Raw genomic sequence first — 27937 nt, forward strand, 5'->3', positions numbered from 1 at the left:
AACACTAAAGTAACACTAAAGTAGAGAGTACCAGATCAGGTTAAGAACTAACCTTGGCAGGAGAATCTGCTCCAGGAACAGCAGGGTTTGGTGATTTCAAATCTTCAGAAAGTTCAAATCTTTCCAAACACTGTAGGTCTGACTTTGTTAGTTTGGTACACTGCTGCCCCCTACTGTCCACAGCACTGAAGTACAGCCCTTTTGTGAAAATATTCAAACACAAATTTAGATTTTTAATTCCACACTTGCTTTTTATTCACGTTGCAATTTTCGTCTTTGTTGAGATTGAATAAATATTCTGCCAGCAGGTGATGTCTACATTATCTTCATTTCAAAAACGTTAGCCATTCGAAGGAAGCACAGCTTATCGCCACAACCAAAAATCAAGCCCACAGCCAGCCCCTTAAAAACACCCTCTACAAGCTTTACTAGGATTTTGCATAAGAGAGCGAGTGTACACACACACACACAAACACACACACACATAGTGTCCCTTTCCTTAATCACCTGTGTAGGAGGGGTTAGCACACTCTCATTCCATTCCATTGCTTTTTTACGTCATTAATAATATTAGGTTCAAGTGTTAGATTAATGTTTTCATCCTGCAAATCGCTCTATTCTTTCGATTGCAAACAATGAAGGCATTCTACATGGCAATGCAAATTAAGGTAAGCTGGTGTGTCTCAGTGAACTGCTACAGAAATACAGTTCCTAATGTCCACTTAGTATTTACATAAATCCCAAATTCCACACGTATATATACATATATATGTACCCACCCGTATGAGAAAGCTGGCATGGAATATATGCAGTACCAGTCAAAATGTTTGGACACACCTTCTTTTATCTCACTGTTTTAATTTTTTTGCTTGTCCGACATTGTAAATTAATACTAAATCATCCAGACTATGAAGGAACACAAAATGACAGATTCACATTACACAATTTTAAATCATCAGTCATTGTGGTGTTCACAATACATGACTGTGTGCTGTAATCATCCTTCAGTTGTTGAGACTTTCACACTTCACGACTGATCAATAACACTGGGTTACAATTTTTTTAAAGTGGTAAATTGCAGACTAATTTTATACTAAAATATGTACTTATGTCCTCAACACAGATCTATATCCAATATTTCAGTACTTGAAGCATAATGTTGTAAGGTTTTACACTCCAATTATAAATCTCTTAAACTTAGGGCTCTGTCTGTAACTTCAGCATCAGATTATCAAACAATCAGCTCACAGTAGCAGAGATGCCGTGTCTTTACTGTGTAAAACTTGTTCACTGTAGAAAAATGTAAATATACAGGCATGCTTCCTTTGCTTTTTTTGTTAGTAAAATATATTACTGTACTTACTGTAGAAAAGGAATACTCAGAACAAGTAATTCTTTAATATTTTTACTTTACGTTTTTAGCTTTTATCTCCCTTCACCCCCATTAATAGAGGACTAGCCTACAGGCTCCCTCTAATGTTTAACAGTGACATAACAGGGAGAGAGAAAGTGGTCAGACTCTCCATAAACAGCTCTGGTAAATCAGCCGCTGCTCATAACTCCCAGTCACTGACTGGGTCAGATATTTAGCATGCCAAATATCTGCCGGGCATCTGCGACTCGTCAGTGATCAGTCAGTGACGGCTTGGCAATTGTCTTTTTAGTAGTTCCACAACTAAAAGTTAACTAAATGCCATTCCAGGTGAGCATGTGCAGCAGGTTTGAAGAATCTAAAATATAAATCATATTCTGGTTTGTTTAACACTTTTTTGTTTATTAAATAATTCCATATGATTTCTTCATAGTTTGGATGACTTTAGTATTAATCTAGAATGCAGAAATGTTTTAAAATAATGAAAAAACTCTTAATTTAAGGTGTGTCCAATGTTTTCACTGGTACTCAGTATAAATAAATCAGCATGTCTATCTCACATTCGTGAGGATGTTTGAAGATCAGAGTACTAAAAAGCAATTTGTAATGGGACTGAAATAACCAGAACAGAATTCACATTATACTTTGGTTCTTACTAGTATCATGAAGGTAAATCTAACAGTCAGGATTACAACTTTTATAATGATGGGAAAGGCAGAAGCAGAATTTGCCCCAGTGAGAGAAACCAGTATCAAAAACCTGGAGGTGAACAACAACAAAACAAAATGAGAATAATGGCAACATATTCCACTTGAGGTGGGGATACTATATGGTCTTGCATATAATCATCTTTCTATATTAAGCCACATCACTTGATTTTTTTTTTTCGGTTTTGTGACTTGTTTACAGAAATTCAGTCACTTAAAAGCAATAAAGCCCTATCAATATACATAAATAGTGTAAAACCAAAACAATTAATAATAATAATAATAATACTAACAAAGTTAATCTGAGGTGCATACTTGGTGCGATAAAAAACAAGTGTTCTTTAAAAAAATCAAATATAAAAACCAAATTCACTGAGATAACAGGACTGTACACCTCAGGCTATATGTTTTTTTTTTTCTGGATTAGCTTAGCGATCTAATACAGTTACCTCTGTTTAGTTCAGTTTAGTTTAGTGACTCGTGATTGGATGGTAACTCTTCTGACGGGGGTCTGGTCTGCATTGCGGTTTGCCACCAGCTCCTGCAGCTGCAGAGCCCCTCCTCCAATGAAGCAGAAAGCTGGACAGACAGGGGCGGAGCAGTCCACAGGCCCCTCCCAGAGTGGGCGGAGAGAGTGTGCATCATAAAAGGTGACACGCCCCTTCTCAACATCGAGACACACCCCCAGTCTGGGAGGAAGAGGATAGGTAACGCCGGTTGGCGAGGAGGGGCCGTTGCCATTGGCGATGCCGCCATCTCGATAGTTGGCTGTTCCATGGTGGGAGTTGGCAGAGGAGGGCAGGTAGATTTTGCCCATGCCCATGGTGAGGAAAGTGAAGGAGGGTGGAGAGTCTGAGGAATCCTCCGCTCCACTGTCATGGCCACTGTCTGGATCATACCTGCAGAGAGAGGTGAACGGTTAGATGGCAGAGAGCCAACAGATTCAAGAAAGGTGGATTAGGCATGCTTGGGGTCACATCCATGACATAACATTGAGGTTAACACAAGTTCTTGCTTATTAAACTCTCATTTTCTGTTTCTTTGCTCAATAACCCTACTCCTCTCTTGTCCTACTCATTCTTTCATCACCCTTTGTTCACTCACCGTGGGCTGGCCATATCTTGAGGCAGATGGAACCATTCCTGAAGTTTTGACTCCAGGCCAACTCCAACCTGAATGTTGCAAAAAGGGAGAGAGAATACTGAAAAAGATGGTGCGTACATACATTAAACTACATTACATGTTGTAAACAGTGTTTTTTAATAAGCTTCTTGTGCAGTTTTAAAGTTCGTTACGCCTCGTTTTAAATGTCAGGGCTCTCTGCATTCTAACAAGGAGGTGTGCGGTTACTTTGAGCCTGGATAGCGGTGAAAAAAGCAATTTATCTGGGGCAAAATAGATACACTGAAGCACCGTTTTAAAGAGTGCTGGGCAAAAAGCACAAAATTACTGAATCTTGAAAAGCTACAGGACATCATGTTTTACTAAACCAAAAGCCAATTTTACACCGGAGTTCTCCTTTCACACTTTTAAGTTACAACATAATTTACTATGTGTTCCTTCATAGTCTTGATGTCTTCAGTATTCATGTATAATGTAAAGAAAAAAAATCAAAACATTTAATGGGAAGGTGTGTCTTTTTACTGTTTTGTTGTATTAATTAATTAATTTATTTTTAATCATCAGCCTGTCCCAAAAGTGTTTTTTGCATCTTTCCCACAAGATCTAAAATAAATTGAACATGATTTCAGTGAACCTACAAGTTCTCACGTCTTTTAAAAAGAAGTCCAATCGAAAGTTACTTTTTCCTAATTTAAGAGAAATTATTTATATTGTATGTGTGTGCATTTGAACCTACTGTCTGACAAATTCACAGAAGTGCTTAAAGAAATAATCTTTACTCTGCAAGATTGAAGGCTGCAAGGAAAACCTTTGAGAGGGCACTTTTACTCAATGTTCTTATATTAATTCCTCAATCAAAGTTTCCTAACGCTAAAGATGTGCAAGTTTGGCAAATATACAAAAGGTAATGCACAAAAAGTAAAATTTATTTCCTACTATACTTCTGCTATGTATGAGTAACCAAGCTGATGTACCTCTAAAATATGTGTGAAGAGTGTTTTTGCGAATTAATCCTGTCCACCCTTATGCACTTATTTTGTGGCTATGAACATGTTTGCATTTGTCAGATTGGTGTACTTCATGCCTACTTTCAAATGGCACACACCAAAGATAATTGATATGTCTGCCCTCTTGTGGAGAAACAGCTAATCCACTGGTTATGTACTCGTCTGTAAGTATCTTTAGTTCACCCTTTTCAAAAATCTAAAATATTCATAAATACTGTGACTTTTCAAGGTTAACAACATCGTTACTTACAGGTAATACTAATTTAAATTAAGAAAGAAAAAATCAAATTTACATTTACAGTATTACCAATGTGTGCATCTGAGTGTTACTTGCCTTGACAAGGTAGGACCCGGGCTCCACTGAGCACGCCCAGTAGTGGCGCCCCTGTGTGACAGCTACGTCACCCACCAGCAGGTCAGCAGTTAGGTGACAGGAAGTGAGGGCGCGGTCAGCAGCCTGCAGGAGAGAGAGACCTGGCACACTGCGGGCGCAGCGCTGCTCTTTACTCACCACCAGCCTGTCAGCGTGCAGACCCCAGCGCGAGTCCAGATAGAAATTCAGTACTAATGACGGAGAGGAGGAGCAGGGAGGAGGGATAACGAACAACAGCAGACAAGGTTGAAAAAGAGAGTAAAGAAGGTAAGAAGGGGATTAGAGAGATACAGGAGTTGAAGGAAGAAGAAGGGGAGGAAAGGAAGGGAGGGAGAGTTTAGGCAGAGAATAGAGGCATACAAGGGGAGGACAAAGCATTAGGATACAGAAGAAGGCTTAGAAGAAATTAAGAGTAAAGAAACAAACAATCAGAGAAAAGCAAGGTAAAACGTAAAGCCACACAGGGAAGAACATTTTTAAGTACGCAAGGAAAGAAGGAGGCAAGCTCTGTTTTAGGTTATGTTTTAGGTGAAAAGGAAACAGAGGAAAAGGACATAATTTTAGAGAGAACTGATTGAGTAGTGCTGCATTTTGTAGTACACTAATAGTGTCTCAAGTTACTACATGGGTGAGACAAATATTAGAACAAAGACAACACCCAGTGCCTGGGCAAAAAATACAATATGTTGGATACAGAAATGCATGTTTTAAGTGGCATATAGAAAAAAACGTATGCCAAAACATGAACAGAAAATGATAAAACACAAAAAAAGAGCTCAAAGGAAGGATGAGGAGAAAGCAGAACAAGGAATGCAAGTCTAAAACAAGAGGATGGAAAGATGAAAACTGAGGAGAGAACAAAAAGGTGTACAGAGGGATGTGGATGGGCAAAAAAAGAAGAAAAGAGAGAGAAAAGAGATGAGTTATTGAGCATTACTTCATGGATGAACTGTGATTTTAGAACACTGCACGGCCCACAGCCATGCTGCACACATGTGAATGATAATAGCCATGTTATTGTTGCACTGATTCATGTCCACGTTTTCCATGTGGGACAGTTTATCTATATCAGTGTGGTGCTCAAACCTGAGCTTCAAAGGATGAACACATTGTGGAGGCTGTTTACAAAAACCTGTTCAAAGCTGCACTTGCACTACTAGGGCTTGGTATTGCTTAAATTGTTTGATACCGATATGATACTTTGAATTCAATACAAATACCTAAACAATAGTTTTCCAAAACCGTGTTTTTCGCACTAAAGGCGCACTTAAAATCCTTTAATTTTTCCAAACATTGCCGTGCATTTTATAATCTGGTGTGCTGTATGTATGATTTTTTCCAGTCAGGTCGTAAGGAGCAGTAAAGCTACTCTGCTGAAGTACAGAGTTATAAAGCAGTTTCAGTTTAGTTCTCCAGCACAGAGACTCGAGACTGGAGCAGTATTAGCATTAGCTGCTAACTGCACTAAACTCTGGCTCTTTTGCTGTTCAGAGGTGAGAATTATCGTCCTAAAGCCAATAATAATGATTCTCACACAACATATTTAATTAACAGCCAACATGAGTAATCTCAGTCTCATAGTGTCACCACGAAAGACTTCATTGTTTATGGATCTTGTTTGTGATGCTTTATTAAGAACAAAAACAACAGCATTACTTGTGCTGTGCCCCTGCCAGAGATTCATTTACAGTGCTTTCTATAAATTTAATGATAACAATAATAAACATGACATTTTGCATTATTTAAAAACGCGTTTGGAAAAGTCTTGTATTGTACTAGCCTGAGCTTTTTAAAGAAAAAACATTAGTTGCTCAATATATTAATGGAAAATATATATTTAATGCATTTTTTATTGACTTATTCAAATAATAAAAAACATAGCATTAGATTGGCAAAATGAAATTATATTACTGGTATCAATCACTTAAAATAAATAAATAAAGTCATGATTCACTTTTTAGATACTGGCATTTCCCTGTATGTCAGAGAATGTAAGAATCAAGCAAGTGTATGTAAGAATTAAGCAAGTGAGACAGAGAACACCTGAAAAACATCAGCAAAGCGACAATGTGTAGTAAAGTTTAATAAAATAAAGTGTGAAATAATCAATAGAAGACTTTGGCATGTTTACCTGTCCTCTTCTCTGTGTGCCAGGGCACCGTCGCTTTTTAAAAAAAAAATATCTCGCTGTGCATTTGTGAATTTCATGCAAAGTATCGAAAATAAGCAACGATTCTTTTTAGAACTTTTGGTATTCGGAAGTACCAAGACATTTCACTCGATGCTTTATTGGTGTGGAATTTCGATACCCAGCCCTATACATTACATGGCCAAAAAGTATTGCAACATCAAGAGTATTTGAATGAAACAAATGTATAATGTAAGAAAACACAACTGTGTCAGTGCAAATCAGTTACCTGGAGCCGGTGGGGTGTGGAGGTAGACTTCTTCACTGTACTCTCCAAAGCCGGCTTTGTTACAGCCCCTCACTCTCAGCACGTACACGCTGTCCATCTCCAGCCTGTCGATAACTGCACTGGTCCCGCTCACCTCTTCCAAACGCTGCCAACCCCAGCGGGCACCGGACAATCCCCCGCGCATGCCACCTCTTGCTCCGCCCCCTGGTACCACACCGCGGCGACGGTACTCCACAGAGAAGTGCCAGGCGGGGGAGGAGTCCGGAGGAAGCCGCCAGCACAGGAAGAGCTGATCGTAGGCCAAGGTGCGCTGAGTATCAATCACAGGAGCTAGAGGGGCTAACGGGTTAAAGAGGTTTAGGTTATTTTTTTTGGTAAATCACACTTCATGTATACAGTTGCAGGAGTAAACTTATATGAACCCTTTGGGATTACTTGGATTTCTGCATAAATTAGTCATTAAATTAAATTAAATGTTTTCTGATCTTCATCTAAGTCACAACAATAGACAAACAATCTGCTTAAACTAATACCACACAAAAAATTATATGTTTGAATGGTTTTATTAAACACAACATGTTAACATTCACAGTGCAGAGTTGAGGTCATGACCCTCCAGAAGGTTTATTTTCTTCTATTGAAGCCGTTTGCTTGTTGATTTACTTCTATGTTTTGGGTCGCTATCCTGTTGCATCATCCATCCTCTGAGGAGCTTCAGTTGGTGGACAGATGGTCTTAACATCTTTTAAATTTTTAGGGCAAGAAAACTACTGACATCTAACAGATACAAGCCTAAATTGTGTATGTTAGCAATGAATAGCATTTTGTGTGTTTCTGAGGGTTCGACTAGCTGTTGAATTTATATAGTTTATGACCTCTCACTATAAAGGATATTGTGTGGTATGAGCTTCATTAATTGCTGTAATAGATTTTATTTTAGAATTTTATAGATTTTTAGAATATATTACAGCAAGACTAAGGATTGTAAGGATTGTAAGTCTTAAGGATTGTAAGATTGTAAGCCCCTGCCCACATTGTACTGGTTTCTATTCATATCCTCAAGAAAAACCTGACCACCCCCATTAGTAATTGTATCATTCACATGCTGAACTGGAGATACTGATATGAAATGTGTTTGAGTGTGCATGCTCTCAGTTTCTCACCCTGAATGAAGTTTAAGTCAGTGAGGAGTTTAAGCTCTCTGGAAACATCCAGCTGGAAGTGCCGGAATGATGGATCAGCGGAGAGAGAAAAACTCTGCAGGGACTCGATGGATTGGGCCAACCTATACGAGAAAGAAAGAGAAAAATAGAGAGAATATATAAAAAACTGTGGATGGATGCCAGCAGTTAAACTTTAAATGAAAAAAGACAGCAAGTGATGTCATCTACAGCAGAGCAGGCAACCTGTGGCTCTGAAGCCGCTGAAGCTGGACCATCTACAAGTAAAGCAGCCACTAAATGATGGCTGCACGATATTAAAAAAATTGGCATTGCAATGTTTTTTTTAGACTATATATATATATCGCAATATTAAACAATGCAGGACTCTTGACATCACCAGCCCCATCCCCACTCCCGTCAGAGAACGAGACCAACCGAGAGCTGAGTCAGAGGTTTAGAGTCAGCCGATCATTTAAAACCTTAGGAAAACAGCAAAATAAACGTGATTTTGGCTGTAACTGGAAATATCTGCCCAAAACTGTGTGGGCTGAGGTGCACAGCTTTCGACAGGCTGTGTGTTTACAAGCACGTGCCCAGCCATGTGGAGGCCATGCCTGTCACTCACATAGACACAGAGACAACACTGTGTATCTACTTTTTGTGTCAAGAAACAAAACATTGCAACATGACGTGTTTTAATTAATTGCCTTACGTGGCATCGCACATCCTGCGATGTGACTGTTGCGCATGCGCACATCGTGATGATGATGTTTCAATGATATGTTGTGCAGCCCTACACTGAATCTCTAACCGAGGTAACCAAGAAAAGCAAGTATATCCAAAACATAGTAGAGAGTACATAGCACTAGTGCACAGAAACAGAAAACAACGTTTATTGGTTTTAAAATAATTTAAATATTCCTGGGGGCCGTGAAGCAGCAAAAGTTTGGTTCGATGTGAGCATGACTATGGTTAATGAATAGATGTGAGCAATTACGAGTGTAAGTGCATCCTACCTATTGTGTGTCTGCCTGGCTGCATGTACAAAGCAGGCTGAATCTGTCTCTTTCAGCAGCTCCTGGGTAAAAGCCATTAGGCCTGCATGCTCCAACAAGCTCCGCCTCTCAGCCACCTGATTGGCTAAGGCCTCACTGCGTTTCTGGCGTGAACTCTCCAAGCCCTGGGCCAGCATGGCTTGCCGTTCGGAGAGAAGTGCCATCAGCTCCCGAACACACTGAGAGAGCTGCTCACGGGCTGCTACACTGTTCACCTTCAAACACACACACACACACACACACACACAGTTGAGTTGAGTTGAGTGTTTTAACCTTTTCAATACATCATGGAATTTAGTAAAACAAGTAAGAAGAAGAACAGTAGCTGTTTAAACATTGATGCATATAAATACAGTTAGGGTGTAAAACACTGAACTTGAAATGCTGTTGTTAGTAAAGTGAGAAGGGTAATACCTCAGTCTGGGTGATGGCGTTCTCCAGCTGTGTGATTTGAGTTAGCACTGTGCCCTGGTTAGACAGGATGTAGCCGAGCTCCTTGGTGATCTTGTCCTATTGTACACAAACACACACACACACACACATTGTGCAACCTGTACTTAAATGAACCATGGTCCTGTACTAAAGCACATTGGATGTGATCAAAAATAATAACAATGATGCACTCTACAGAACATTTGCTTCATCTGGGTCTGCAAATTAATATACAGCTCTGGAAAAAGTTAAAAGACCCCTTCAGTATCTTAATCAGTTTCTCTGATTTTGCTATTTATAGACATGTGATGTTTTAGTAAAATGAACATTGTTGTTTTATTCTATAAACTACAGACAACATTTCTCCCAAATTCTTAATATATATATTTGTCATTTAGGGAATTTATTTGCAGAAAATTAGAAATGGCTGAAATAACTGAAAAGATGCAGAGCTTTTAGGCATCAAATAATGTTCATAAAGTACAAGAGTTCAGAAATTAATATTTGGTGGAATAACCCTGTTTTTTAATCACAGTTTTCTTCATGCATCTTGGCATGTTCTCCTCCACCAGTCTTACACACTGCTTTTTGATAAATTTGATGGCTTGTGATCATCCATCTTCCTCTTGATTATATTCCAGAGGTTTTCAACTTGGTAAAATCAAAGAAACACATTAATTTTTTTCTATTTCAATTTCACTCAATTTTGAAGTGGTTACATTTTTTTCAGAGTTGTATTTTAGATATTTTAAACAACATAACAGCACTATTATGTCTATATGGTCAATTGCATATAATGATAGCAGATGTAAACTGCATTTTCACCTGATGATTACAAACAATAAACTTGTTATTGTCAGATGATATATGTCATTTTCTGAAAAAACACATTGCACCTTTTGCAAAACCACATCTAAGTTACAAACCAGAGGCACAGTCTGAAAGTCATACCTTGAGTGTCTGATACGCTTGGGTGACCGGCACAATCTTGTGACCTCCGTGAACTCGACGGAGCTTACAGAGGGAGCAGAGGAGCCTTTGGCATGACTTACAGTAGAACTGTAGCTTTTCCTGATCATGTTCCGGACATGTCAACACCTGGAAACAGAGAAAGAGTTTGTTTCATTAGTTCACCAACAACTGCTGAAATTAATCAGGTGAGCAGCGCTGTCTGTATATAGAAGTTTGTTATTTGTCAGTGAAGTTGTGGCCTAAAGGATAGAAAAAATGGATTGGGACTGGCTGGTTGCTGATTAAATATTTAGATCTTTCTTAAAACACTGTTTACAAGCGTTGATATAAGGCATTGAAATAATAATATATGCAGTAAAATATTCACTGCACATCTCCTACTGGTTACCCAGAGAAGCCCCATACATGCTCACCTTGGGCCTGAAGTTGAGGGTGGGCAGAACGTGCTCATGTTGGGCGCGTGGGGTGCCCCAGGGGTGGTAGAGCTTAAAGCACTCATTGCAGAAGCTTGCCCTGCAGTCTGCACATCCCTTAGTGGCCTCCAGAGTCTGCGGGGGCTTACAAAATTGACACATCACTGCCACACTGCCCAGATTCACTGTGTGCCTGTACCTGCAGAGCAGAGGATAAGAGAGAAAGGTGAGTGAGTAAAAGAAAAAAGATGTTGAAACAGACATTTTCGCTGCTTGCCTTTGAGCCACACAGCACGAGTCATGTTAAAAGCATGGGGAATTACAGACAGTAAACTGAGGAAATCCTGCATTACCGCTCCACAATGCGCTCCAGAGTAAGGTTCCTCATGCAGTCCACCAGCCCTCTCTCACCCAGTTCCACATCTCTGCCACAGGGAACGCAGGGGAAGAGCATAAGCTGGGTATGGCCCTCTTTCCGCCTGCGACCGGGGTATGTCCCAAATCCTGTTATATATATATATAAAAAAAAATCATATTCATTTGCACTAGGGATGCACCAAATATCTGGCAAGCAAATAAGTGAAAAGCCTAAATAATTTATTCCACACATTTATTCCTATTGCAGTGTTTCCTCTAGGACAGGGTTTCTCAACCAGGGGGCCGCGGACCACCAGGGGGCTGTGAAGCACCCTCTAGGGGTCCGCAGGCTCATCCTCAGAAGGAGACAGTAGTCTGTAGTGAGCAATTTAAATCATGCGCTTCAAACTCGCGGCCAGCGAACAATATTTTGCGGCCGGCGATTTGAAATCAAATTTTATATTCCAGAGGTTTGTAATTAGGTACAATCAAAGAAACCCATCATTTTTAAGTGGTCTTTTATTTTTTTCCAGAGCTGTACATGCAGTGCAAACACTGGATTATGCTTTGTTGGTTTGTCTGCTTGGATGTTAAACATGTTAATAGTTTAGTAAATGTCTTTGCAGTTCTTTGAAAAAGAAGACAAAAAACAGTTATGCTAATTCATTTATGCAAATGTGAAAAGTATTTGGCCTTCAGTCAAATGTTTTTATTTTGTTCAGTTTTGTCCAAACCATGACAATTGATGCTAATCTCTAATTTGACAGAAGACTAATTTTATTTCCTGTGCATAGAACGTAAAACATCTATAGCAGCCAACACCGATATACCTGGCCGGAGTGCGCGGTCAGCTTTGGGCATGGGCCTGCGGGCCTGGCGTGGAGAGCGGGTGTTGGGGGTTGAGGCAGGTGAGTTGGGCTCCGGCGGCAGCTCGGGCTGGGGGTAGCCGCTCTGCACCAGCACCTCCGAGGCACATAGCAGACATACGCTGTGCAGACAGGGCAGCACCACAGGCTGCTTCACTATGTCCTTACACACCGGACACTGAAGCTCCCGCTCCATGCTCTTCATATTAGACTGTGGAGAGAGAAAGACAACACACTAAAGTAATTAGTTTCCTCCTGATGGAGTTTGATGACTCTCTTAGCCCCATGTTATAAGCTTGGTTTGAGATGTCTCTTGGGGATACTACTCTGAGGCAACGTGGTCAAATGAAAAAGGTCAGAGGAAACCAATGGAAATCAATGCTGTGGATACAGAGTTGCTTAGAGTAGCATCTCACGTATCGCACAGTCAGCACAAATTCCTCCCTCCAGTGACCAGGAGAAAGACTGTGACTCTTTAGCTGAGTCGCTGTGCAGCACTGCGTGCATAGTTCAGGCATTCTGTACAGAACAAGGTTTAAATGGTTCTGTTAATTTACATAATACAAGTTTATTGACAGTCTGTCACTGAAATGTTTTGACCTATTGTGAATTAGATTTGAAAAGTTATGGGACAGCTTTATTTAAATTGATCATGAAGTGTTACCATAGAAGATGGCTTGGGAATGCCCACACCTGTATAAGTTTTTAGATGCTATCTTATGAGCGAGGCCTGAGAGTAGGTGCCAGATGGATGGGGCATTGAAGTGTTCTTAAGCTTATATGGGACTTATACTAGTTGCTAGAAAGTAGTACTGTCCTATAACTTTCTGGTATGCCAGTGTAATCATATTTTAATAGTTAATAAGCTTTACATTTAAAAAGCCTAAAACAGTTTTCTATACCAGCCCAAAACTTGATGTGAAGTCTATAATTACAGCATAAGTATTTATTTTAATTCTATAAGGTCTAGATGGAGAAAATGTCTTTAAGCCTAGGTCTGGTACATCATAATGTCTAACTCAAATTAGGACTCTGTGTCTCATAGTGTGTACTGAATTTTTATTGTATCTATACATGCATTTTATGTGCAGTACCAATCAAAAGTTTGGACACATCTTAAATTAAGTGGAAAGGGTCTGTATTGTAGATTAATACTAATACTGCTGCATATTAGTGAAAGAATCGTTCACTTTGTGATAAGATCATAAAATTTGGCAAAAAGTCATCTTCTACACTACTTTTTCCAGAAATCACATTAGCCACACAAAAAAGCTTAGATGGCCACCTTTATTTTCTCTAAGTGTGACTGGATCATTTTAATGAGCTTGGTGTCCAATTACAAGTTTCTGATTATGGGAAATTCAATTCTGCATTTAGACATTTTAAATTGTGGTATGTTATAAAAATATAAGGCAATTAAATGGTTTGTTTTGGCACCGAATTATAATTATTAGTGCTTGGTGTTAAGATTTTGAAGCATTTTTTGGCCTTATAACTTTTATTAAGATATGAAAATGGAGAGAGACAAATGCGAGTTCGAGAGAGCGAGAGAGGGTGGGATCGCAAAATCACCACAGGCCTGAATTGAGTCCGGGGTCACCATGTTTGAAATGAAGTCTGATGCATATAGAATGACTAACTGTGGAGTGGATGCGTAGCTGAATGTCTAAATTAAAGGTGAAACAACCAAACATAATCATCACATTTGCAGGCACACAGCTGTGTGCATCTAAGACCAAAGCAGTAGCATATGGACCTTCAGCGGCATTCTGATTGCACGTTTTGTTAACTGTTGACAACTTTGGGCAATTGGTGGAAGTGCATTTCCACAAGAAACACAGGACAGTTTCGTAGCTATCATGGTTCACATTGATCACTAAGGGATCCCAGGTCACGGTATAATGTGGCTAAGTGGTTGCTAAGGTGTTTCTATGGTATCCATGGTGGTTACTACGGTGTTGCTATAAGGTGTCCCCTGCAATGGCTTTCGGTTAACAGCTGTTCTGAACTTGTTAAGAGTTAAATACTTGAGTTTCTAGCTCTCTTAATGTGTTTGAGAGCATCAGTTGTAAAGTTTTAAAGAGGTAGAGTTGGTATACAGATATTCCGAGCAGAAGTATAAAAGGAAAGAAAAAAATACTTAAATAAATGAAGGTCAGTCAATTTGAAATATTTCAATACGTTTGAAATTAATTAATTGCAGTCGCAAAGACCATGAAAAACATTATGATAAAACTGGCTCTCATTCGAACAGCCTTAAATAAGGAAGATCAAAAGTTACCTCTGTTGCACAGGATAATTCATTACAAGTTACAAGCATCAGAAACTACAAGTTAACAGCACAACAGATAAGAGTACCTTAATGTTTCACAGAGTATTTTGTTTTTTTAACACTTTTAAGTTACAACATGATTCTTTATGTATTATTTCACAATCTGGAAGAATTCCGTACAATTCAATGTATTAAACTATTTTTATTGGCAGTTTTCAAACAGAACTGGATAAATTAACACATGTTTTTATTTTTATATTTTACATGATTAAAAAAAAACCTGGCTATACCCATACTGTAAAAGGTTAGACGAGTTACGCCATTTAAAATTAAACTTTAATATAAAACAAAATAAAGTCATTCTCAATATTTTATTGGTGACGGGTCCAGATCCACCTATCCACCTATTATCACTGTCAGATAAAAAAGCCTTGTGTCTCCAAAATGGCACGTCATTTAGAAACCTTTATTTGCCTGTTCATTATGAAAACTCAAAGCAATATAAAGAACAACTTCCAGTTATGAAATCTGTGTGGGCCTGGAATTCCCCTTAACTTCTTCAGCTGATAAAAGCTGGACTTAGCATAAGCTGTGGGACAGATGGTCTCCTAACGAATTCTGCTGAAGTAACCCTGAATCACCAAGTTCTGTTGTAGTAAGCTGCCTAAATCCTGACTCAGCCCAAACCTCAACACATTTTCCACCAGGGTTTACAGCTTAAAGAAGAATGATGTTTGGAAATGTTATGCAAACCGATTTCAACAGCTTCATCTATAACGTTCATGTATTTTCATCTGTCAGCATTTGGGGATTATTATAATAAATAGATTTTTCTGGGAACAGTTAGCTTACTTTTAGCAAAAGCTGCAGAGCACTCGGGGAAGATAAAAGAGATCTCAATCTGAGGGCAGGCTTTAACATGTAAAACAATTTTTTTTTGTAAACAAAGAAACTGCCTGTATTTACTTTCAGTCTCCTTTAAAACATAAAATAATTAACATATACATTATTAACACGTGTATAGTCGTTCGGCTGCAACAAGTGATTTGTTATAATCGATTAATAATTTATTAATTGGATTAAAAAGTAAAAAGCACCAAACTGTCTTTGTACTAATGTTGTAATTGTATAAAGAAGACATAACCTGCCATTATTAGACAGTATTAGTGTTTACATGAAGAATTAACGTTATTATTACATTAATGTTATTATTACAATTATCTAATAACACAACAGTCTATGAAATGTAAATATACATTTGGCTGTGATTCTTAAACATACCACGCATCTTTAGAGTCAGAAAAGGCCTTGAAAAGACTTTAACTGCTGCTGCATTTAAGGTGTAACGGAAAATTCTTCAAACACACGTGAGATAAAATTTACTAAGAATGAGACGGATCTTGTTTAACTACTCTAGCAGGCTCTAGTAATACTGAGTGAAAAAAAAAAACTGAACTTGTCGCTAATGTTAGCTTGACTAAAACTATGACTTGTTTTGGAACTCCTGGTAGTCCTGTTAAATTTAATGTGGAATTTAAGGTGAAAGTGAAAACTCAGGAGAACCACATAAAAATGTGTAAAGATTAAGAGACATCCAATACACATTTAAAACAGATGCAAATCCCATCAATCAAACTATTTCCGATGGTAATCAGAGACATATTTGAGTCAGATGTTCTAGCTGTGAAAACACATCCTTTTCTACAACACATATTCAACAAGCAAAACTCCTCCAAGTATGACCAAAACACCAGTAACACTTGCTGCGCAATTAGCAAAATTGCATATTCCGTCCCACACGACAAGTATTCAGTCTAACTAACTGGTAACTCGTTTGGCTACAAAGTGTTTGTAAATGCATGCGACTAAAATCATATCAGAATCCACTGCAGATACAAGCCACAAAAAGTGACCAGGTATAAACGGGGTTATAAACTGGGCTAGAGAAAAAGAGGACACATAACTCAAGCATTATAAAAAATGTACAGCCATGGCCTTTTACATATTGCATTCTGAATAATGTATGATATGGGTCATTCCTAGATATAAATTATTTTTATATTCTCTACTATGTCTTTTCTCATCTTCCCAATCATTCAGTATGCAACCTGGAATGTCAGCATTATAGTTTGTGAACTGAATTCAAAAAAACTAAAATTATTTTGTTTAAGCTGGCACGGAAATCACTCATAAAAATACAATGTGAAGCATTTAGGTGGCATCTTATCAGGGGGGGGCTTTTAACTGGGGTGCTGTTAAGTGTTTTTTGAGACTGGTAACACTGAAGAATTTATCCTGTGCAACTCATAACCTTCCTTTCCTGGGGCGATCCTGATAAGAGCCACTCATTTCATGCTTTAATATGGATTAGAACAGTAATCAAATAGAGCTATCCACTGTATACCAACTCTTCCTCTTCACAACTTTACAATTGATGCTCTCAAACACATTAAGAGACAATAAATTTAAGTAAATAACTCTTGAAAAGTGCAGCACAGCTGTTAACTGAAAGCCATTCCAAGTGACTCTACCTTATAAAGCTGACTGAGAAGATCCAGCCAATATGTGCAAAGCTGTCTCCTAAGCAAAAGGTTCTACTTTAAGGAATCTAAAATATTAAATATATTCTGGTTTGTTTAACACTTATAATAATTCCATGTTTTTTTATTTACAGTTTGGATGACTTTAGCCATTTAGTAATCTACAATTGCATAACATTTAAAAATATTTAAAAACCACAGAATTTAAGGTGAGTTCACTGGTACTCTATGGAATGATAAATCCTTATATCGGTATATCGTATATTTCGACCGTAGCATAAAATATCAATATTTTTTGTAGATTTTTATTAAAAACAGGCGCTCCAAACTGCCCAAAAGACCCCAATTTGACAAACTAAATTTACTACTTCTTTGCGCCACAAGGTGGCGCTAAACAAATAAATAGGGTAAGCCTGTGATGTAGAATATTGGTTGTTACATTTTGTGAAACAGACACCAATAATTCCATGATTCCTGCTATTTGTTTGATTAGGAGTGTTTTACTCTTAAGTAACACAGATGCTGTGATGTATTATACAGAATTGTCTTGCAATTAATCTGGTATTGCAGATTCCCATTATCGTAATATGACTGTTATCATGTTCTAATGTATTGTGATAATACTGTATCGTAAGATGTCTTTCCAACCCCTACCTTATAGTATTAGTGTGAAGTATGCAACTGATGAGGCACATCCTGCAGCTCCCCCTACATGTATGCTAATATTAATTCAGATTACGATAATACACAAATTAAAATGCACTTGTTTGAAACGTAGTTTAACCACATTAGAATAACTATTACACCATATCTTTATTTTATGGATGCCACAATATGTTATGGTCTTAACTATAGTCTGGAGACCAGTCAATGGAGAGAGAAATGTCCTGCATCGTACCAAGTCTTTCCTTTGCTCACTGTCAGATCACTGCGAGTGAGAGGTGCTTTATAAATAGCTCTCTCACTGTCCCTCTCATGGGCAAGGAGGATGTCTTGATTAAATATGAATAGATACCAGCTAAAGCCCATTGATCATCCTAAAGGTGTGACTGAATGCTCAGCAAGAGGCTACGGGGCAGGAAGCCAAACTTATACACAGGAACTGCAAAAATCATCCTCATTAACATCAAGGAACAGCACTGTAAAATCCTACAGTTCAGCCTAACAAGATTTTACTGAACACCTTTCCTTTGAAACAATGGATATAAGGAGTTATTATGGTGTCACATCAATGTCAAAAGTCGGGGGCGCAAAAATACCAGGTGAACAAAATTAACCAGCGTGTTTTAACATTTTGCGTGTGTAAATGAACTTATCGCGAGCGAAAATGTGAAGCTTATGAGCAAAAAAAGCCGGAATTGTGTGCGCGCTGAACAGAATATCGCTCTCAAGCTTAATTTTTCTCCTCTGAAGTGTTTATTGTCCTCTCGAATTCCTGGAGTAACTGATCCTCAGTAAAACAGATGCTGTGAAGTATTGTAGATAATAGGCATGTAATATATTGAGCATCGCAGAATCACAGCATCATGATACCACCACCATGTTTGTGTCACTGCACTGCAGCAGTTTCCTTCAGCAATTGTAAATCAAAGGTATAAAATTAGGGTAGTATTAATACCATTTGTTTCAACTGAATATGAGCACAAGTACATGTATTTTTTAACTCAACAATACTAATACTTACTTAGAATAAAGCAATCAGGAGCATTATTTAATATTGTAGTTGTTAATATAAAGTAGTACAATGCAACAGTTTATTTATTAATTTTGAGTTTTGAGTCACATTATATAAATATTTTTCCAAAGCTTCTTTGAAATAAATTAATAAACTATGCTTAGATAAAAAAATAGACATTACTTTTACTCTATGGGCGAATGTTCATTTCCCAAGCTTCATCATGTGACATCAGGACCACATTAGCCGATCCGATGAGACTTTGAGTAAACAAACAGGAAGTAAGCAATTTAACTTTTTAACCGGCATTTTTTTTACTGCCTATGGATATTTTGCACTTGATATATGAACTCTTTAAGGTGTTCAAGGTTTGCAGATGAGGTCTCTCTCGCTCTCTCTCACTCTGTTACTCGTTCACTCATGCCACCTTTCGTGCGGTGGACCAGGGACTGAATATATTTAATTTGGACTTGAAGTTGTCTGTTGGTTAGCACAGCAACGTGCACTAGGTAGTGCTAGACGATTTTCACGAACAATTAGGTAAATTGTAATTACAGTTGTAATGTGTTTTTCAAAATGGAGTATTTGCGATTTTACACAGACATTTTTTCTTTTTGATCAAAAATAACCGAAAACACTCCTTATTTCTGAAGTGTTTATCTGTCTTACCTTGGTATGTGGTCGAGGGTGCAATATATATATTAATATTGCCTTTTTTTTTTTTTTTTACAGGTAAACCTAGTTTTAAACCATTTTTTGTCATCTGTAGTTTGAAATCGAAAATCTGATTTTTTGGTTAAATAATCTAACATTTTAAGGCCATAATTGTCCAGCACTAGCAGTTGGTGAGTATGAGTACTTATCATGGTCTGGGGCCCAATACCGATACCAGTATCTACATTCATGCATCCTTGCATTCTTGGCTATCATTTCAATTGGTGTGGGGACACTCACTAAAAAATGCCAGATATGGCTCAGGTTTGAGCCACAAATGTCCTGCAATTAGAGAACTTTCTAGTGGTTGGGAACAAACTAATGTCTGTTTCTATAAATCAAGCGCAATCTATAAAAAGTAAAATTTGCCAGTAATACAGAAAGAGATACATACTGTGAAAACTGTGTGTGAAAACTGAAAGTGAATCATCTCAGAGATGTCATCTACTGACCTCAACACAGATGGAAAACATTTTAGCTTCTTCTGGCAAACAACAGAATTCCACATATTTCTATACTTCCACATTCCCATTGGAGACTCAGTATGAGTAATGAAGGAAAGAACAATGACTGCACCTAATAGAAGCAGACCTGCACTTTCACCTCTGATTTCCAGGCGAGTGGCACTGGCACAGCAACAAGAGCCACAAAGGAAATGCTGAATAAGAAATTTTATGTCCAACACAAGCCAGTCATTTTCCTTCTGCAACATGAATAATCACAAAGAGATGACAAAGCAAGACTTACTGCCTTCTTCCTTCACTCTGTGGTGTGTGTTACCAGTCAGACTTACTCTTCTCAACATGACAGGGCATTGCATCTGTTCAGCACATTATTGTAGAACTCATGAGGGTTGCATTTATGGTGGCTGAGGAGATGACAGAGCGTTTAACTGGCCAGAGGTTTAATTCTGTTACACAGAGCAAAACAGCTACTCTATATAGAACCATGACAACTCAAAGAACCATGTGAATACTTGGATTGTTCTTTGACTGGTGTAATGATTCCTCATATTTTTTAAAGATATCTTTCAAAATGTATTTTTATGTCTTTTACTGCAAAACAAAATAAAGATTGAGCCAAAAATCACAAAACAAAGAACTATGCAGAACTACTGAATATTTTTGGCCCAATACCATTGCTAATTTGAATCCTACCCATTGTTTCCGAGTGTCACCCTGTAAAATCCCCCCTATAAACACATTTTTACATCGCCAACAGTATGCAGTTTTTTTATCCTGCTGGACGCTGGTCAATTGTTGTTGTGTTGTCAAAAATAGGCAGTATGCAACCAATGTAGTTATGTGGTGTAGCTACTGCTTCTGTAGACCTGTGTCTGTCTCTCAGTGTCAGAAAACAGCTCTGATTCTGTTCTTTCACCTATTATCTTTATATAAGTGTAGCGATATGTTGTACAGCTCAGGGGTTTATATTAGTCACTCGCCTGTGTTTTTTGTTGTTTGGATCAAATTTTTCCCTGATCGCAAAGTTCAGGTCATACATTTTCTGCTTGCTGCCCAGGTTGAACTTTGTCTGCAGTAAGTGGCAGCATGTGGTTATAGGCGTAGTAACAAGACGCTTTTTGCACTGCTAAGTGGCTGCAGAAAACTGCTCTGGTGCTGGGAAAACAATTGAACCCAATGGTTAAGAAATAAGACAATCTATTCAGAACCTGATATGTCGTTAATAAATAATTAAAAATGAATAAAAACTGCTTGTTTACCAGGCTGTAGTGATAGAAGCGGTAGAAGTCAATCTTACTGCTAGCATTTAGTTCAATTTAAGACATTGTATTTCTTTATAAAAGGAAAGTGGGGGGTCTCAATTATTTATTATTCTTCATGATAATTACTAAGTGATATGGAGCTTTTTCAATTGGAGTGTGTCTCTTGAAATCAGTTTGAAGGACTATGTAGTCCTTACACTTCGCTCTACCACTCTATCCACACAGAAATTAGAACACCCTACCCCTAGGCGTAAACACCCACAAATCAGAGGGTAATTGGGCCTATGTCCAAGGATGTTCAATGCCTAGTGGTTCTGCACTGTCGGCGTCTTGAAAAAAGGTAAACAAGAACGCGGTGTTGGTCACAACAAAATACAGGCAGCAGCTCTTCAAAACATTCTGAATACTTATCAGTAAGTTCACCTTAAGCAGATGAAAAAGCTTCAACAGCAATGCCTAGAAGAAGTGTGTCCATCTCAAACATTCTCCACTGGGGACATATTCATAGAGGTACTGCAAACCAAGCCAATCAGAACAGAATTTATAAACATTTTCATGAGCCCATCATAAAAGGATGCCCTTTAAGGATGTAAAATCACATCTAGGCAAGTCACAAAGCTTCTATTACACATCATACTGAATACATGTAGTCTATGCCACCTTTAAACATTGTAAAGATACACTATATACTTCTAGAAATCAATCAAATTAAACTGGGGACAACTTAGTAAACACCACACACCTAAACAACATTACACAATGGAAAGCTCTGAGATGTACAATGATACCCACATATCTCTCCTCATTGTGTTTTTTTACAGAGCATGTGGACAAAAGAGTATTATATTTTAACTTCTTGCTGTCTTGTTTGTGTAAATTATACTTCATTTTGTTATATGATTTTTTTTAAATATAGAATTCTCTCAGTATAAATATTGGGTCTGGATACATGTTGCATGTTTGATATTGCAAATATGACTGTGTTTTGTGCTTCAGTTATTCCTGTTATCCTGTATTGCTAAAATAAACCACTTACCATTGATAATTTTATCATATTGTACATATTTACTTAACAATTAACATTTAAACACAGCACACAACCCAAACTGAACCAACTACACCATTTCAGCGTGATGTGTAAAATAATGTAGGCATATGTCATAATAAACGTATCAAATTGCCCATTACCACTATCCTTACAGGTTCAAACGAGCCCTGCCCCATGTTAAATGGGTTCAATCCCTGTTGCGTGTGCAACAGGATACATGATCACTAGGTATCTGAATAGTGTCCTGGATAGAGCCGTCTGATCCAGGCTGCCGGGTTTTGTCCTCAGTGAAGATGACCTTGACAACATTCAGTCACGGTAGTCTCATGCAGCTACTGAATACACATATGCTAAATATAAATCTATACTCATGTATGTTATATAAGGTATTTGCTAATATTTGATTAATCTCACAATAGTCTTTTTTGACTGCCTGCAGAGTCTAGTGACAGTTGCAGAAAAGCGATAGTGGTGATATACAATATAGCTTTAAAGGAGAACTCTGGCATGAAATGGACTTGGCGTGTAGTGAAACATGATAAGGAGTACAAACTTCTGTCAAATAGCCGACCTCTGTTTGCCACCAGCATTCTGAAATACAGCGTTTTTTGCCGATGCTCCCAACAGGCTTACAATGCTAGCAATAGTGGCATAGCATTACCCATGCAAAGAAATCACTATTTTTTACACCATTAACAAACTCAAAAAAGGTAATTAATGTAAAAGAACAATGTTTATACACACAATGCCGATATTTTGAAATTAAGTCATAATAATACGACTGAGCATGAACAAATAGGTAGGATAGGGGGGACAGATTGCAAAATTAATTTTGTGGAAATACATGAATTACAGCTGTTGCTGAAAAAATCTTTGTAATATTTATGCATTTTCACTGATTAAATGTTTTGCCCTATCCATCCCATGCTATTGCTCAGTTTTTGCTGTTTGCAGTTTTTCTTTGCATGGGCAAAGCATTGACTAAAAGCTATATTTTGGAATGCTGGGGCGTGACCGGAGATAAGCTATTCAACAAAAATGTGTACTTGTTATCATGTTTCACTACAACCAGTGACATGCAGAGCTATGGACCAATGTGCTTGGGCAACTGCCCTTTTGCCATCCTTGGCTGATATTGCCCTTCCGAGGGAGGGGAAAAAATAATATAGGCAAATATGATTTCATATTTCAACAAGATTTTGATTGAAGTTTCGTAAAACAAAGTTTTCAGAGTCAATCATTCAGATCCAGACACCTCGAGAGATAGGGAGGGGGGCGTGCGTAGCGGGGGACACGCAGCAAGCTTCACTAGAAAAAAAAACGCAGCACACGACCGGGCGGCGCTTCAGCCGACTAGCAGAGACCCAAGAGGAGTTTGAAGGTGCAGTGGGAGTAGAGCGACTGCCCTGAAGGTGAGCTTGAAATGTAGCCTTCACAGTATTACAAGACATGATCACAATCAACTTCTCTAAAATCTGATGTCGTCGAGTTTAGGACGTTTAGTGATCCTAAATAATCTGACAGCCACCTACTGTGCCACGTTTAGGTAGCAAAAAAACCCTGACAGCCAGCTAGCTTGCAGTCAACGTTTTACATGGCTCAGGTTGTTTTGTGGGAGGCTAACCAAACTAAGTTACATGCAGCTGATAACATTTCATTTGAGCAAGATGAATGACGGACATAAAGCACTATTCGAATTATTTACATGAGAAAATTCAAAATGCTTACGGAAAAGAGACAAATACAAGAGAGAGAGAGGGGGGGGGGGGTTGCCTTTTCTTCAGGTTAGAGCAACTGCCCTTCAAGATTCCTGTGCACATCCCTGACTACAACCCAAGTCCATGTAACAACAGATTTCTCTTTTAAATCAGCTCTATGTTCCTGTATCTTCATTTACTTGTGTACTTAACAAAAATGCCCCATCTTACCCCAGTCTCTTAAACAGTAAATCAGATTAAAGTGAGAACCACTTAGCCATTATTTTACCATTATTGATTGGATGAAAAAAAAAAGAGGACAGAGAAAAGTCTCTGCCTTCTAGATGAGAATAAGCGGGGGCTAGTGCTCCTCCTACAACACGCTTGGACCCTTCTATGGCCCCTACATTTCTGCAAATATGCGGCAACAAATCAGCACACTATTAGTATTTACACATGTGAATAGTATTTACACATGTAAATACTAATAGTGTGCTGATTTGTTTCTGCATGTTTGCAGAACACTGTCTCTGCTGCTTCATGCTAAGCGGCATTCACATTGAACGGGGTATGTGCAGAACTCGCTGCTCACGTCCATGCGACTCCGTTTACATCCCAGCGTTTAGTGTTAAAGTAGCTTTACACTTAACAAATACACATGCTGGTCTGGAAAGCAGAACATTATAGCTGTATTTTACGTTCTTTCACCCACGCCAGACAGCTCTGACCAATCAGAGAAGACTGTGTACTTGAGTGGTTTGCTTGGTGTGTTTAGGTTTTTTAATGTGTAAAAACAAACCAAACTGACGGGAAAAACGCTACAAGTATACAAGCTACAGGTGTGAAAACGCCCTAAGCAATCTGAATTTACTGCTCAGTTAAGGACAGAAAAGGCCTTAAACTGATTTGTTGGAAGAAGACAATTGATGTAAATTATATATATATATATATATATATATATAAATTATATATACATTGTAAAGCATACAAAAAGCTTTGAAGAGTGATTTTTGTTTGAAAATAACCGTTATATAATAATAATTATATATATATATATATATATATATATATATATATATATATATATATATATATATATATAAAATAAACTTTATATGAAACTAGAAATAATGGATAAATATTTTTTTTCTGATAGCAAAGACATTAAAAAACTTGTTAAAGTGTTTGTATGACATGACAAATATAGAAAGAAATGGGAGTGAAAACTGCATAAATAAAAGGTTGAATGATGTTGAATGCATACTTTTTCTTCTCCCTATACTGGACCCCAGTTAAAATAGTCTGAACCACCACTGATAAGAAGACTGGCGTCTAAATAATAAGAAAATTATATGATAAATGAATAAGAATAGCTTGCCACATATTGTCTAGTGAGCTAGATTAGCTAAAACAGTGTGACCCACAGAGACATTCCAGTTACAGCCTTCAGGGGAGCTAACCTATTTAAATATATAAGTAACGTTAGTTAACCAGGTTACCTGCCTGTCCTCTAGCTACCTACATGTCCTTCTCATTCAGAAAAAAAACGTAAACCCAGCCCAACTCACACACAGACAAAAAGCTAAGCTAAACTAAAAAAAAACGGGGACTATTTTAATGCGCATGACTTCACACGACTTTAAAGTCTTCTCTCTGTCATTCGCCAATGTCACCCAGGCCTCCTCGCGCAGTGACACGTCCAGGAAACCGAAAACAGGGCTTTTTCTTCATCCTAAACCACAGAACATATCGTAACATATCGCAGTCCTGTTATTATGTACAAGCTGCTGTTATTATTATGACTGTAGTAGACAGCTCCACGCCTCCACAGCCCAGCGCTTACCTTCACCTGGTATCTAGGCGCCATTACAGGAGAGCCGCTGCCTCCTCCTCCCCGCTCAGCGCGCGAGCCCGTGGTGCCGGTGGGCGGGAGAGTCATGGCGACCCACCGGTGCACCTTTTACCGAGAAACGCTGAGGTAGCTAGCTTAGCTTACCTTAGCTAGTTAGTTCAAACGGATACAAGTGAGGTAGTTAGCTAATGGAGCTGCCTTCTGTTTACCCTTTAAACTAGCGTCAGTAGTTATTTAATGGTGACCGCGGTCTCTGCGGTGCTTCCCTCCGTCACTCAGGCGGCTCGGTGTGGGGAGTGGACCTGAGGCTGAGAACCGGACCGTTACCGAACACCAGCACTACCTAGCCTTAATTTACCGTGTCGTGTTTCGCGGCTGCAGCGGCGGCGGGTCTCTCCTCAGGCGGCTGAAGCGCTTCCTCACTCCGCTCTTCCTTTCTCCGCTCAGTTTAAATCTGGGTTAGTAGGATGTCTGCGTCGCCAGTGCGCCACCGAGAGCTGCTGCTTTCATTTATTTATTTATTTCATTTTTCACCCGCCTCAGCCCCCGCCTCCCCACCACACCACAGCCTCCGCGTGCCTTCACCCGTTACCAAGCAACCAGCATCACCGGCCTGCCCTTAAAGGCGTTTGAGTAGCGAGCTGCCCAACCGAGCTGTCTGAGAGCGAGCTGAGCTGAGCTTTGATTTCAGCTTCACTGCGCTTCGAGTGACAAAAACCACACACAGGAGAAGCAGGTGTGAAGAACTGAAGCTGATTCAGAGAGAGGACATGTCATCACTAGCTGTCCCTGCTGATAATAAATAACAGTATGACTAGCTTAAGCTGATCAATCTTAACCATATTTTTACCTGCATATAGTAGCTTTTTATTTAAGTTTAGGCCTGGCATGATAAACCCAAATGATCAAATGATTGTACAAAAAAATTAATACCTCAATAATGTTTATAAATTTTGATATCATCTGTTGGGTTTATTTGTATGTTTGTCCACATACAGCTCTTAAAACCACTTAAAAATTACGTTTTTTTCTATTTTACAAAATTGAAAACCTCTAGAATATAATCTAGATGAAGATGGATGATCACAAGCCATCAAACCAAGCTAAACTGCTTAAATTTTTGCACCAGACATGGTGCATTCTTGGTGTAAATTAGTGCGTTTTTTACAGCAGACTCTATACCCTGCTGAGAAAACAGCTGGTTATAATGTGGTTGGATAGTTTAGAGTTTGACCAATGGGCAAAACAGGCATGTTTTCGGTTTGGTTTGATGGTTTAGCTGGTGTAGCTACAAACATGATTATCCAGTATAACCAGTATAACAAAGCTGGTCAGTGACCAAAATTAAAAGCAATATTCGCATGCTTGCAGCTATCGTACCAAAATAAGGTACCTATATCTATATTTTCGCCAGGAGGCAGCTTTTAAAACACCTTGACCATCAAAGGCCCACCTAGACCACCCAAAACCAGCTACCAGCTAAAAAAAATGCTGATCTCGAGCTGGATTTTTCTTTTTTCAGAAGAGGTGCTTTGCCGGCTTGTGTAGTTTACACCCAGTCAGAAATCATAAGGAGTGATTTGGTGTTGAGTATGCATTTTAGTGACTAAAATTAAAAAAAATATATTAAGACAAAGATTCAAACATGTGATCAAAAATGTACAAAAACTAAAATAGCTAAATATTTAAAATATTTAACCCAAACAGCACACAGAAATGAAATTAAACACAGGTAAATGTTCCGTGCATTTCTAGCTACATTATTAATCCAGTTAACCCAAATGTAGTTAAGTTATAATAATAAAAGTTCCGTCCACTTACGCTTAAACGAGCCAGGACGTCCATGGCTGGATAATCAGTCCGCTTCTCTGTGGCTACAGGACCGCACGATTCATAGCGCCATGCCGGGAGCTGACTGAAGCGCTCTGTACTCTGTATTAGTGCTCCACATCAATGCTGCTGTAGTGAACCCAGACAAATGCAGCAGCAGCAGTATAGCAGGATGATCCACTCACGCCGGTGACTCGAGAGTGAATAGATCTTCTGAACCGGTTCTTTTAAACGAACCGATTCACAGCTGGACTTACTGGTGGGAGCGATTCATGTTTGCATCCGTGCTGAAAAAAAAAAACAATTAAAGATTGAAGGCGCACAACA

General features: G+C 38.5%; 1 protein-coding gene across 3 annotated transcripts; it reads right to left on the reverse strand.

Moving 5' to 3' along the window:
• Positions 1-250: 250 nt before the first annotated feature.
• On the reverse strand, positions 251-27920 carry trim46b (tripartite motif containing 46b). Of its 3 annotated transcripts, none has more exons than XM_022683025.2 (12): positions 27602-27920; positions 12221-12467; positions 11387-11537; positions 11034-11232; positions 10600-10746; positions 9631-9726; positions 9178-9431; positions 8162-8283; positions 6999-7337; positions 4543-4772; positions 3184-3251; positions 251-2978 (listed from the first exon to the last, which is right to left on the reverse strand). In XM_022683025.2, the coding sequence occupies exons 1-12, from the start codon at positions 27623-27625 to the stop codon at positions 2540-2542; spliced, it is 2316 nt and encodes a 771-aa protein (XP_022538746.2). In that variant the 5' UTR covers positions 27626-27920; the 3' UTR covers positions 251-2539. The 3 variants fall into 3 exon arrangements, with proteins under 3 accessions (XP_022538746.2, XP_007230618.3, XP_022538747.2); XM_007230556.4 differs by lacking the exon at positions 27602-27920 and adding an exon at positions 26139-26355; XM_022683026.2 differs by lacking the exons at positions 251-2978; positions 3184-3251 and having other exon boundaries at positions 4721-5427.
• Positions 27921-27937: the final 17 nt, after the last annotated feature.

The sequence above is a fragment of the Astyanax mexicanus genome, chromosome 3 (genome assembly GCF_023375975.1).
Source record: "Astyanax mexicanus isolate ESR-SI-001 chromosome 3, AstMex3_surface, whole genome shotgun sequence".
NCBI lineage: Eukaryota > Metazoa > Chordata > Actinopteri > Characiformes > Acestrorhamphidae > Astyanax > Astyanax mexicanus.

Bases quoted from the DNA above. Each gene is read 5' to 3' on its own strand.
- trim46b (XM_022683025.2), bottom strand. From the start codon at position 27,625: ATGGACGTCCTGGCTCGTTTAAGC. The intron at 11,538-12,220 runs GTATATCGGTGT...TATATATAACAG, and splicing joins TGACCGCGCACTCCGGCCAG to GATTTGGGACATACCCCGGT. The intron at 10,747-11,033 runs GTGAGCATGTAT...CTCTGTTTCCAG, and splicing joins CCCTCAACTTCAGGCCCAAG to GTGTTGACATGTCCGGAACA.